Source organism: Salmo salar, chromosome ssa23 (genome assembly GCF_905237065.1).
Source record: "Salmo salar chromosome ssa23, Ssal_v3.1, whole genome shotgun sequence".
Classification (NCBI taxonomy): Eukaryota; Metazoa; Chordata; class Actinopteri; order Salmoniformes; family Salmonidae; genus Salmo; species Salmo salar.
Genome location: NC_059464.1, coordinates 35,594,673 through 35,608,958, shown reverse-complemented (window position 1 = coordinate 35,608,958; position 14,286 = coordinate 35,594,673). Strand labels below are relative to the sequence as shown.

The window sequence follows — 14,286 nt, the reverse complement described above, 5'->3', positions numbered from 1 at the left end:
AGGTTGATATCAAGATTTGAATTTGGTAACAGCGTACAGTGTGTCATGTAATAATTGTAAAATATGTACAGTGTCGGAAGGCCTTATTAAAGGTGGACTCGGCTAAATGACGGTGCTGCCACATCAGAACAGCGGATATTGAGTTGAGCGAGATGCAAGTCTTAGCTCTCACACAGTATCTGCGCATGTGCACAGGTTCCCTTCACGCACCAAAACAGCGGAGAAGTTGAGCCTCACACTCTTAGTTGTTGCAGAAATTGCCCCACTATGCTGTTTACTTTCTGCACCTATGTCTTATTGCTGAGTCTACCTTTTAAATAAAATTACACTATGGAATAAACTTTTGCCGTTGAGGGTGATTCGCTCAATATTATTATATTTTCATTTGTATTTACATTATATTGTGCAATGTCCCAGGGACATCATACATGTACAGAGCCTTCTCCTCTATGACCAATATAAAAACAAAACCCTCCCACATATGAACGGTCTCCACTGTCGTCCGTCAGATGGCGTCATTCTAACGCGACACGTCATCAGTGCAGACGGCCCTTGCGCTATCAGACGCGAGACAATGGTTTAGAAATTCTGTGATGGAGCTGTCCCTAAATTTAATTCAATTTATTGGAACAAGCGCGCGCTTGAAAGGAGCACACAATTCCCTCCTATCACAGTGCTTTACTGCACCTGACCCCACCCATCTCAGATACCGCAGCTTGCGCGCCGAGGAGCAGTCTGGGACAAATATACAAGCAGCATCTGGATTTGATTTAATTCATACGCGCTGTTGTGCAGTACTGTAGCCTGTAAACAATCATAGAAATTGCTTATATATTTGTTGTGTGTTTGCAAACGAGGGATTTAATTCAGTTATAAATGCGTAGTGCTGCTGAATATCTGAAAGCATTTGACGAAAAGGATCTCATCTGCACGCGGATGTTGACCAAAGAAGACATTGGAGTGTTCCGGAGGCAACACAACACCGACGAGAACGAAGGATGTCTAGACTAGTTCTATTCTTTTGAATGGACATTTTTGGGAATACCTGCTTGTTTGGATAGCTCTCTGTCAGGTGACATAGATAGACAGGGGTTCTTCTTTATCTGTGTTGTTTTAATAAAAGTGAAGCAGCGATGGATGAAGGTGCAGAGTCCGATGATGCTGTCATTATTGTGGAGAACGAAGCAGAGAGCATGCCAGTTCAGGAGAACACGAACGCCTGCAACGAGCGGACAGGCACCTTGAATTTTCTGGACACTTGTCCCGTGTGTCATTTAAACTTTCACAGTCGAGAACCAAAACTTCTGCCATGTCTCCACTCATTTTGTAAGAAGTGTTTGCCGTCGGCTTCCAGGAATTTGGCCATGCCAGACACTAACAGCTCGACGAAACCACGTGAGCTGCTCATGTTTACAAACTATAGATACGCGAGACAGTGCATCCCAAATGGGGAGGTGCATCCGGGTGTGTAAAATTGCAGTCTGTGCAAGACAGGATGCTATCGTGGGATTTGCACTTGTCTGTGATGTATTTAAAACAATGAATCTGTATTGGAAGTCATTGCATCTACCAAGAGGAATTTAATGCACAGATTACAATTTCAGACATGTGATGAGTGGGGTTTGAGGGAGGGAGTGAGTCTTATTTCATGTTGTGCTTTCTTGGAGATATTTAACCATTACAGTTGTGTGTGTGCAACTTCATTCAATATGTATGCATGCTGTGTTTGTCTGCCCATTTACCCATTTACAGTGAATGTGATTCGCTGTCCGGTGTGCAGACAGGAGTGTATGGAGGTAGACGTGATGGAGAACTTCTTTGTGAGGGACTCAGTGGAGGCTTCCAGCAGCACTGTGGAGAGGACTGTTCAGGTGGGTGGAAATACTGGTCAATGTAGGTTACTGCTGGATTGTACATTCCATTTTGTATTATTGGACATAGTCTTGCTTGCCTGACTCATGGCTGCCCTGTAAGAAGAGACTATGGATAACCCAAGCAAAGCTTGTTCAGCCGCCTGGATCTCTCAGTTATTTACCAAGCAATTTCACCAAGATGCCGGGTGTTTTTCAGCTTAGTAGCCCATGAGCATTATACAGATGTAAAGCTGAAGCCTGGCATTATCTCCAACATCAATGTCACTACCACAGACACACAGTTTTGTCTTTGGCAGATTTCAGATTTGTAATGTTTACTTTCTAACCGATATTCTCTGTTCTGAGGCACAATAAGTTCAAGTTCACATTCGACTTAACTTTCGTGGAAAGTAATAAGACTGACTGGTCCCTCTACCTGTCTGTCAGTAGCTATGTACAGTGGGGGAAAAAAGTATTTGATCCCCTGCTGATTTTGTACATTTGCCCACTTACAAAGAAATGATCAGTCTATAATTTTAATAGTAGGTTTATTTGAACAGTGAGGGACAGAATAACAACAACAAAAAATCCAGAAAAACACATGTCAATTGCATTTTAATGAGGGAAATAAGTATTTGACCCCTCTGCAAAACATGACTTATTACTTGGTGGCAAAACCCTTGTTGGCAATCACAGAGGTCAGATGTTTATTGTAGTTGGCCACCAGGTTTGCACACATCTCAGGAGGGATTTTGTCCCACTCCTCTTTGCAGATCTTCTCCAAGTCATTATGGTTTCGAGGCTGACGTTTGGCAACTCGAACCTTCAGCTCCCTCCACAGATTTTCTATGGGATTAAGGTCTGGAGACTGACTAGGCCACTCCAGGACCTTAATGTGCTTCTTCTTGAGCCACTCCTTTGTTGCCTTGGCCGTGTGTTTTGGGTCATTGTCATGCTGGAATACCCATCCACGACCCATTTTCAATTCCCTGGCTGAGGGAAGGAGGTTCTCACCCAAGATTTGACAGTACATGGCCCCGTCCATCGTCCCTTTGATGCGGTGAAGTTGTCCTGTCCCCTTAGCAGAAAAACACCCCCAAAGCATAATGTTTCCACCTCCATGTTTGACGGTGGAGATGGTGTTCTTGGGGTCATAGGCAGTATTCCTCCTCCTCCAAACACGGCGAGTTGAGTTGATGTCAAAGAGCTCCATTTTGGTCTCATCTGACCACAACACTTTCACCAGTTGTCCTCTGAGTCATTCAGATGTTCATTGGCAAACTTCAGACGGGCATGTATATGTATTCTTAAGCAGGGGGACCTTGCCCTTGCGGGCGCTGCAGGATTTCAGTCCTTCACGGCGTAGTGTGTTACCAATTGTTTTCTTGGTGACTATGGTCCCAGCTGCCTTGAGATCATTGACAAGATCCTCCCGTGTAGTTCTGGGCTGATTCCTCACCGTTCTCATGATCATTGCAACTCCACGAGGTGAGATCTTGCATGGAGCCCCAGGCCGAGGGATAGTGACAGTTCTTTTGTGTTTCTTCCATTTGTGAATAATCGCACCAAATGTTGTCACCTTCTCACCAAGCTGCTTGGCGATGGTCTTGTAGCCCATTCCAGCCTTGTGTAGGTCTACAATCTTGTCCCTGACATCCTTGGAGAGCTCTTTGGTCTCGACCATGGTGGAGAGTTTGGAATCTGATTGATTGCTTCTGTGGACAGGTGTCTTTTTTACAGGTAACAAGCTGCGGTTAGGAGCACTCCCTTTAAGAGTGTGCTCCTAATCTCAGCTCGTTACCTGTATAAAAGACCCCTGGGAGCCAGAAATCTTTCTGATTGAGAGTGGGTCAAATACTTATTTCCCTCATTAAAATGCAAATCAATTTATAACATTTCTGACATGCGTTTTTCTGGATATTTTTGTTATTCTGTCTCACTGTTCAAATAAACCTACCATTTAAAATTATAGACTGATCCTTTCTTTGTCAGTGGGCAAACATACAAAATCAGCAGGGGATCAAATACTTTTTCCCCCCACTGTATGTGTCTGTCTGGTCTGTATACCTGTCTCTCTGTTGATGTATATGTCTGACTGGACTCTCTTCCCTGTACGTAGCTGTGTATGAGTTGTGAGGATAACACAGAGACTACAGGTTTTTGTGTGGACTGTGTGGAGTTCATGTGTGCCACCTGCGTGGAGGCCCACCAGAGGGTCAAGTTCACCAAAGACCACACCATCAGACAGAAGGGGGATGTATCTCAAGGTACAGTACAGCTTCCAGTCTGACTGAGGCAGCAACGATTGTCAAGGAAATACCTACAGTACAACAAGCAGAAGCTCTATTTACATTATATTCTTGTTGATTCAGTGATAATAACATTCACATCCTCCTACACAGTACAAAAAGCCTGAGAGAAAATGCATACCTGTACTGTAGCTGACAGATTGGAATTGGTTACAGAAAGATTAACTTCTGGCTTTTAAATGCTTTCCTATTGGTTTTCCAGAGTCTGTGGGTGTTTCCACTCATAGGCCAGTGTTCTGTGAAGTCCACAAGCAGGAGCCCCTGAAGCTGTTCTGTGAAACCTGTGATCTACCAACCTGTCGAGACTGTCAGCTACTCAAGCACAAGGACCACAAGTACGGAATACTGATGTGCCACTATTGATTTAAAAAAGATATATCTAAAAACACATTTTATTTGAATGAAATGTGCTATTTAAATAAATATTGATTTATATATGAATTAATTAATTGATTGATAGTGACTAAAGCTGTACTATATTTGAGTGGATTTGAATTATTTTGTAACAATTAAATAACTAACTATGGTATGTTACTTAGTTACCAGTTTCTGGAGGATGCCTATAAGAATCACAAACATTACATGGAGGATATGAATCGTCAACTGCAGGAAAAAAAGAAGATAATTGAAGATGTGTCAAACTCCATAAACAATGGGTAAACAATGCATATTCTTTAGCATCAGAGAATCTATGCTTGCTGTATATGTACACAATGTATAATAAAATGTGAAGACTATGTCCATCCCTCGTGTATCCAAATACATTTTGTGTTTAGTAAGATGAATTTGTTCATGTCTATTGTCTTTCATGTTTCTCAGACTCCTTCAAGTTGATGAGAACCGCATATCAGTTCACAATGAAATCAAGAAGTCGATCTGTAGTCTGATACTAGAGATCAACAGAAAGGGAAAGATTCTTGTCAATCAGCTTGAGGTACAGTATGATCACAATCACATCTCTAACATTAGGATAGGATGATTCTGTATATTCTCACGTTTCCATAGCTATTCCGACTCTAGGATTTGTCAGGTTTCTTTGTATTCATTATGAGTGCAGAGAGCAGGAGGAAATGGCAAGGCCTACAAATGTTTTGACTGTCATGTGCCCTAAAGTCATGACAGGAGCTTACCCTGAAGGCAGTGTTAAAATGCCACAGATTCTGGGAAAAGGCTATACGGATACTCCTGACCTGCAAAACAATATTTCATTCCAGAATTTGTTAAAATTAGGTTAAGGTTAGGATTTGGTTAAAGTAGGGGTCAGTTTTAGATTTTGGTTAGTCGTTTTAGAGGTCAGGAGTGTCCTTATAGCCTCTCCCCAGATTCTGACTTCTCCATCTATTTCCTATCCCCCGAAGGGCCTGACAAAGGATCATGAGAGCGGTCTGAAGAAGCAGAAGGAGGATATTGGCTATCTGTCCAGACACCTGGATCACGTGATCAACTTCACAAAATGGGCGACAGCTAGGAACGGCGGCACAGCTCTCCTGTACTGCAAACGTTTGGTAAGGCCTCCCTCCCAGACTCTCCCTCAGCCTCAGTCCGCTGACTCCCAGGCATCCCCTATCCCTAAAGCCAGACAGGAGCCCATGGTGTAAAGCATAGATGAAATGCAGAACATATGCCTTGTGTTTTCTCAGTTTCTCCAAATTATTAATAACATCCCTTCTGCTGCAGATTCTGTTTCAGATCGGAAACCTCCTGCGGGCTAAATGCAATACCTCGTTTGTACCGCAGAGCACTGTGCGTTTCCAGTGTCGGTCAGGCTTCTGGGCTTCAAATGTCGATCTGGGTAAGATAGAAAGCACAATGAGTGGCTACACTGAAATCTTACAATTCTATTTAATTGAAACATTTAAATTGGAGTGTTTTATGTTGGGGGAGAAAATGATCTGTTGGACAAGGAGCAGTAGTAGTAGTAGTAGTTATTATTGTAGTGGTTTTAAATGAGCAGTTGCAGTGTGCACTAATTGAGGTAGTAGTATTGTAATAATCTTAGTTATACTGGATGTGTTTGGTATGGCGCAGTTTGTTCCTGAAATAAAAGATCTTTACCAGGTCAGTGTATTACCTCTTCCGTTATGCTGAAGCCGTCTCTCTTTCTGTTCCCTCAGGCTCATTAGTGGTGGAGAATGTCCCAGGCCCCCAGCTGGGCGGCTTCCAGGGCATCCCTCATCAACTCCCCCATCCTGGGCAGGGCCCCTCAGGCTCCCCCAACAGCCTGCCCCCAGGCCTCTCCCAGCCCCGCCTGGCCCCCCACAACCACAACACCCTGGCTCAGCTCCAGATGCAGGTGGAGAAACTAGCCCAACAGCCTCACTGGCAGCCCCAGACCCCACCCTGGGCCTGGTACCAGAGCATGCGGCTCCAGAGACCACCTCCAGGGCCCCTCCAGGGTGGCTCTCCCTCCCAGAGTCTCCCCCCCATGCACCAGCAGGGCCGGAGGTTCATTGCCCCCCCTGCAATCCATCTCAGTCCCACCAGTACCCTGCCAAGTCCTGGATATCCTCCCCAGGTGGGAAAGAGTGTGCACGCTCTTGCGTGTGTGTGTGTGTGTGTGTGTCAGTTTGATTGACAGGGATTCTTAACAGGTGCAGACAGTGGATGACGTCTTCCCAAATGGAGCAGACAGCCTTCACATCCTGGGCAATTTATGTCTTGACTTGTCAAGATCAGTTTGAGTCATAAGGTACCATATAAATAAAACACGTATATAAAAAAAGGGCTAAATCTCAGTGCAGCTGCTCATGCGTGATACAGAACAGGCCCAAAGCCTCCAGAGATGATGATGGATATGTCTGCTCTACAGTGTTTAGTCTGAGGTTGAGGCTGTTTTATACAGGCTCTAAAATACAGGCAGATCAAGAGGACAATCCACTGGCCTGTAGATTTCAGACAAGAGTTGCGTCATGGCTGATGTGAACAAGCTGTTGAGGTGGAGCCTGGAAGCACTGTTCTTTTCAACAGCCACGTTATGGATCATTAATACGCTAGGCCTTGTGTTTAGTTTGACTTTATAATGTGTCATCACTGTTTTGAATTATATACAGTGTCAGGAGGGAATGGTTGGTCAGGGCAATGTCTAGTCTCATTATTTCATGAGTACATTTCTGACAAAACGGTGTATAACATCTTTAGTTATATAACCCCTTATCATATTGTCTGTGGAACTCAAAATTCCAGTTTCTATGCATTTTTCCCCCAAAGTAACAACTGTTCACCATTGACCGTTGCACCTGCAGGCTTGGATCTAGACCAAACAAAGAAGGCTGTTTCAAAACAAAGTGCTTAAGTAAAGCATTCTGGAACATTTACAAGTGGCTTGTTTGTGTTCTGTCTTCTGTTCTGCTCTGTGTTGTGAAAGCCAAGGGGCTCCTATCCTAGACATAACCAATCACAGGCTACTATCCCAGACTTAACCAATTACAGACTGACGACACACCATTTCATCTGTCTGTCACCACCATTGACTCATAAGAATAGATATGACATTGATTGTTGATGGCATAGCTCTGTCTGACTCTGTCTCCAACTGTCTGTCTCTTTCACTTACAGGCTGTCCAATCACTGAGAGGCCTGGTGAGCAGCCCCAGCAGCTATGCACTCAAACACATGGACGTATTCAACCCAATGCCTCACTTCTCCCACAATGCACCACTGCCTAGCAACGGCAGCCTCAGTTCTCCTCACTTGCGACAGCAACAGGTACATACAGCTGCGCTCAAATATACTGGCACCCTTGCACTTCACAAAGGAGTGTAATGGAGGAGAATGTTCTGTTTTCTCTCTTCAAAATGGAGTTGAATGGCTATTTCTACCCTGTAGGCACCTGCCACTTACCACAGGTGATATAAATTCCACAGTAAAGGACAATCACCTGCCTCCAACCTATTCATTTGAATTCTGAATAATTTAGTCCAGGCAATTTTTTTCAAACTTTGAATTGAAAAATCTAAATGTCAGTTTAGATACTTTTTGGGGGGGGGACCCTGTGCAGGTGAAAATCCAAAATATACATGTGAAGAACACTAAACATTTTCAAAATGTCAACTTATTTGAGAAGAAATAGTGAATCGTGCAAGGGTGGCAGTATATTTTAGCACAACTGTAGCTCCATTTCACATCCACATATCAATCTGTAGCATTATGTTGTTAAGAATCAGATTGTTAGCAGCTTAATTGATGTTGTGAAACGTTTTAGATGGAGTCTGCATATCACAACAAGCACCCTGGAGGCCCTGTCCAGATAATAAGACCCAACTTCCCTCAGACCCTACCAGCTTCCCTCCCATACAGAACTGGTATGTATTGGTGTTGTGTACTACACTACTAATACTACACAACAAAATATAAGAAAACAAATGCAATGCTTCTTATATATATGACCAGGAATGGAACTTCAGGATTTTGGACACTGTCCAGCCAGGCTAGTAGACGTCAATGTTTACTAGCCCGGGTTCAAAATCTGTTCTATGGCATATTTGAAAATAAAAAACTTTCACTAGTCAGCAGGCTAGTTTGGCACATTTTCTACTAGCCCGGTCTGAAAAGTACTAGCCACGGTCAAGCAGGCTAGATTAATTTCCATCCCTGTATAATATGTATGAGGAATACAATTTATCTTCCTTTAGCACAAGGACACCATCATGCAGGACTAACTGCTATATCCTGTGAAGAGAAACCAGGGTAAGATAATGATTTCACATTCTTCGGGAATTCTATACAGGCATGGCATTTTGATAAATAAAAAAAATCTTTATATTTCTCTTTCTCTCACCTTCCTTCTGATTGGCTGATTGAAGGACTGTTTCCTGGAAACCTCTGGAGACGCAGCAGAAGGCGTATGGAGCTGGGGGATCAGCTGCCAAGAGGAGACGAAGGTCATCGCCTGGACCCATCATCATCATCAAAGACGAGCCAGAGGACGACATCAGCTGTGTAAGAGGACGGATGGACTATAAATAGACAAATGATAGACAAATGTTCATAACTGATCATTACAAAGTTATGATAATGATTACATGTACATCGTATTGCATGTTACTTGAAATGGTATGGGTGATTTATTTGTCTTTGAGCCACGGTATTTATAGATGGTAACAGCACAGTAATGATATACTGTGATGTTGTAATAGTGTTCAATACCAGGATTGCTGTTGGGTGGTCCCTGAGAGGTCACTGTTCTGTTTTTGAGTGTTCTGTTAAGTAAGTGTGTTTGTGTGTGTTTCAGGTACAGGGTAACCTGAGAGCCAACCTCCCAGACAGTAGCACGGGGGTCCAGGCCCAAACCTGTCAGCAAGATGGAGGGGAACAACAAGTCCAGATATCTCGTCAGAGCACAGAGCAAAAGGCCCAGACCCCACCACAGCCTCCAGGGCCTTCAGGGGACCTGAGTCAAGCCCCACAGCAGAGCCACTCTCTGGGGGCAGAGCAGCAGCTAGGCAGTCAGGGCCCAGCTCCAGAAGAGGACCCTAATGAGGATTGGTGTGCTGTGTGTCAGAATGGAGGAGAGCTGCTGCTGTGTTGTGACAAGTGTCCCAAAGTCTTCCACCTCTCCTGCCACATCCCCACCCTCTTCAGATTACCCAGGTACTATAGGCCCTAGGAGAGAGGTGGACAATCTTACCCTTGGTGGGCCTGAGTCTGTGCAGGCCTTTTCTCCATCCATGCAGAAACACACATGATTGTAAATACTATGATTATTAGAATCAGGTGTGTTTCTGCTTGGTTGGAGCAAAAGCCTGCACATCAGGCTCACAGCCCTCACTGGGTGAGATTGCCTACTGTATCTAATGCACTGCCCTAAAATGGGATTAAATTAAATGGATCGGTTAACTGAAATTGATGCTATAATGTTGTTATTAAACTAAAGTTTCTATTGGCCTGCTGTTGTTTTTCTTTCAGTGGGGAGTGGTTCTGCTCATTCTGCCGTGACCTGTCAGTGCCTGAGGTGGTGTATGACTGTGACATCAGCAGATTAGAGCCCAGAACAGTGAAGGAGGAACCAGACTCTGAGGGAGGATTCTGCCCTGTGGACAAACGGGTCAGTATTGTGCTGTACTGTACTTGAAAGAGACAATAATTTCTCAGGCCTACCTGAGGTGTTTATCTTTGTATAAAGTGTTACTTTTATCTTATTACAATACATCAGCTCTGGGGTTGATATAATGTAAAGGTGTGTTGTATTTCTCTCTCTCTGCAGAAATGTGAGAGACTGTTGCTGAAGATGTACTGCAGTGAACTCAGTGCTGACTTCCAGGAGGCTAGATCTCCCTTGGTGAGTGGAGAGACTAATGCCCAATCCCAGGCTAGATCTCCCTTGGTGAGTGGAGAGACTAATGCCCAATCCCAGGCTAGATCTCCCTTGGTGAGTGGAGAGACTAATGCCCAATCCCAGGCTAGATCTCCGTTGGTGAGTGGAGAGACTAATGCCCAATCCCAGGCTAGATCTCCCTTGGTGAGTGGAGAGACTAATGCCCAATCCCAGGCTAGATCCTCCTTGGTGAGTGGAGACACTAATGCTCAATTGCAAAAATGATCTTCTTACCTTTACATCCATGTGGAGATGAAGAGAATTTAAATTTGATCACTCTTTTGTTGCTAATAATTTCCCTGCACTGCATGAAATGCAGATGAATTCCACAGCAGCACACTGACAACACAGGCTTTGGCCCCACCTTGACTAACCACACACAGGGGAAAAAAACATCCTAGTTTTAAGTCACATACTGAACAGTGTTTCACCTAGGATTTTTTTCAGCAGTGGTGGCAAAGGTAGCTGGGTGGGACATGGATTGAAATGTCTCCTTGGTTTATCATCCACTGTATAGCCATGATGAGGGACATTGAGAGAAACACTTTTTGTTGTTTTGTATATTGTGATAGCCTCTGTCTTTTGCTGTAGATAATGCCAGAGAACCAGGAGAGCCCAAAGACGCCGATGGTTCTGTCCATTGTGAAGAGCAAGCTGGAATCCAGGCAGAGCCCCTGCTACCAGACACCTTCTGAGTTTGTATCAGACATCCGACTCATCTTCAGGAACTGTGCAGCATTCAATGAGGTAGACTAGACAGCACTAACGTTTTCCAGAAGAGTCCTTTTATCTTAGTTTACACAGATGTGTTAATTAAGCTGTTAAAACCTCTGGTATCATTGGGACGCTAGCGTCCCACCTCGACAACAGCCAGTGAAATTGCAGGGCGCCAAATTCAAACAACAGAAATCCCATAATTAAAATTCCTCAAACATACAAGTATTATACACCATTTTAAAGATAAACTTCTTGTTAATCCAACCACAGTGTCCGATTTCAAAAAGGCTTTACGGCGAAAGCACACCATGCGATTATGTTAGGACAGCGCCTAGCCACAAGAAACCATACAGACATTTCACAGCCAATGAGAGGACTCACAAAAGTCAGAAATAGCGATTAAATGAATCACTAACATTTGATGATCTTCATCTGGTGGCACTCCCAGGACTCCATGTTACACAATAAATGTTCGTTTTGTTCGATAATGTCCCTCTTTTTGTACAAAAACCTCAGTTTTGTAGGTGCGTTTAGTTCAGTAATCCAAAGGCACAAAGCGCACTCTCAACACCCAGGCGAAAAGTCAAAAAAGTACAATAAAAGTTCGTAGAAACATGTCAAACTATGTTTAAAATCAATCCTCAGGTTGTTTTTGTTATAAATAATCACTAATATTTCAACCAGACAAAAGCTTCATCAATAGAAAAGGAGAAACAAGAAAGGCGCGCTCCCGATCACGCACTGGCTTCATGTCTGGAAAGTGCTGTGTCCCTCATTTTTCAGAGTAAAAGCCTGGAACAATGCCTAAAGACTGGCCACATGTAGAAGAAGCCATAGAGATCGTGAACTGGGTCCTAAGTCTTTGTATGGTGGATAGGCTTTCAATGGAAAAACAGCCTTTCAAAATAATAGTACTTCCTGGATGGATTTTCCTCCGGTTTTCACCTGCCATATTAGTTCTGTTATACTCACAGACATTATTTTAACAGTGTTGGAAACTTTGGAAAATGTCTATCCAAATCTACCAATTATATGCATATCCCAGCTTCTGGGCCTGAGTAGCAGGCAGTTTAATTTGGGCACGCTTTTCATCCAAAATTCCGAATGCTGCCCCCTACCCGAAGTTAATGTGTGTGTGGATGGACTGTTTTTACAATGTTTCTGTCATTTACATGTTAGTTTTAGTGGATGCTCTTATCCAGAATTAGTTAGTCAGTGCATTCAACTAAGGTAGGTTAAACAACCACATACATCTGTCATCTCTTTCCTCCCATGCCAGGCTGACACTGAGGTTGCCACTGCAGGGAGAAACCTGGAGAGGTTCTTTGAGGAGCAGCTGAAGTTCCTCTACCCTGAACGAATGTTTCCAAAGGTCAAGTCTGAGGTCATCAGTCCTGTGACCCCTCCCGTCTCTCCTCCCCCTCCCACAACCACTGATGAGGAGAGCTCCCAGCATGCAAAGCATCAGCGCAGGTGCTCTGAGACCCAGGAGTTGTGTACTCCTACTCCTGCTCAGCTAAGCTCACCAAAGGGAGAGGAAGAGGCCATATAAGCGCGCACATCGTCATCTCATCAACTTTTATGAGTCAATAACACTGCCAGTACTAGCCTATACTAGTAATTAATCTTATTCTCTGAGAAAGTCTGATTTTCTTAGATGTGCCAAAATACTCCATGTTCTGTGATCGAATCATTTTACACAAAAGAACAGTGAAGCAGGGTACCAAAACCCTTTCCTCCTTCTACTATACCTGCTTAAGACTGGTTTACATTAATGCTGTACTAATATAGTGTTGCTATGACTAAAGAACCTGAGTATCAAATATGAAAACAGAAGCTGTTTGATTATCCAGCAGCCTGTGTGGATATGGATCTTGTAACAGGGTTTGTGTACCTTCTGGGGAATAAGAACTGTGACAAGGTTAATCCAGGTTAGTAAAGTGAAAACACGTCAAAGGTATCAAATCAGCCTGATAAAACATAAGACTATTTCAGTTGTTATTGCAAGACTGTATGAAGTGTTAGTTTCATGAACATGTCAGCTGTGCGAGGTGTAGTTGTTCAGGCCTACGGTAGCCTTGACTCTAGTTTACAGTGTGATGGCTGGTAGCATGACACGAGGCCTACTTTATTAATCGCAACAATAGAACTTCATCGTTGTTCCCTCATTGTTTTGTCATTGAGCCATTCAATGTGTCATGTATTTATATTTCACATTGTTGTAGTGATTTTTATGCAATGTATGTAAATATTTACGATGATTCATTTAAACCAGGCAAGTAAATATTCAACAAAATGCATTTTGTTTCTCTTGCAGTCCCAAATAACCTTTCATTTGCCATGTTTTCTCATGACTTCATACCATCGCTACTTATGAAAACCAAAATATTTTATTCATAAAAAATACTTCTTGCATGCAAGTTTACTTGCAGCTGTTTACAGGGTAAAATAAACAATGTCCAATATCTTACTTTATGATTCTTATTGCTGTTTGGGGTCTGTGTGGTATTCATTCAGCATTTACAGTAAGACATGTTTTATGGGGTGAAGGAAATGTAATCTATTGGTGATGAATATATCTGTCGGAATAGTTTAATATTGGCATAATAGCTAATCCTCTATAAGTTTACTGTAGTAATTAATCATGACATGGGGCCCCAAAGGGCAGGACCAGATAACCAACAGTACAGTATATGTTAGTGGCCTGACGCTGGGTGACATGGAGAGTGTAAGACAAGTCTGGTTGTGGTTCAAAAGGACTTCAGCGCCCTCTAGAAGATTAGCACCATTTAAAAGTGACCTCAGCCACTAATTTCCTCTACCTAAGAGATCTGAGTTTGTCCTGAGCTGCTGTTTCTCGTTAAAGGGTGAAAAGGAGAGGGGAAAGTGCTGTGTGTGATCTCTTGGCCCTCCCACCCTTACTGGAGGGCAGCTCCCGCTCAGCCCAGTCAAAGCTCCCAATGGTGGAACAAGCTTCCCCATAATGTCAGGACAGCGGAGTCCCTGCTCATCTTCCGAAAACGTATGAAACTCTACCTGCTTGAATAGTATCTCAAATAAATCCCACTGATCTGGGTTTGAGTCTGGTCCTCAT

The 14,286-nt window shown here is 43.4% G+C and overlaps 1 protein-coding gene across 2 annotated transcripts; it reads left to right on the top strand.

Moving 5' to 3' along the window:
* The first annotated feature begins 513 nt into the window (after nt 1-513).
* Nucleotides 514-13,662, top strand: LOC106584497 (transcription intermediary factor 1-alpha). Of its 2 annotated transcripts, none has more exons than XM_014169871.2 (18): nt 514-1,464; nt 1,753-1,871; nt 3,973-4,120; nt 4,365-4,497; nt 4,702-4,818; nt 4,982-5,096; nt 5,521-5,667; nt 5,840-5,954; nt 6,277-6,677; nt 7,718-7,867; nt 8,364-8,463; nt 8,794-8,848; nt 8,965-9,100; nt 9,393-9,751; nt 10,067-10,205; nt 10,365-10,439; nt 11,067-11,222; nt 12,472-13,662. In XM_014169871.2, exons 1-18 carry the CDS (start codon nt 1,134-1,136, stop codon nt 12,742-12,744), a joined length of 3,069 nt encoding a protein of 1,022 aa, XP_014025346.1. In that variant the 5' UTR covers nt 514-1,133; the 3' UTR covers nt 12,745-13,662. The 2 variants fall into 2 exon arrangements, with proteins under 2 accessions (XP_014025346.1, XP_014025347.1); XM_014169872.2 differs by having other exon boundaries at nt 515-1,395.
* The last annotated feature ends 624 nt before the right edge of the window (nt 13,663-14,286 follow it).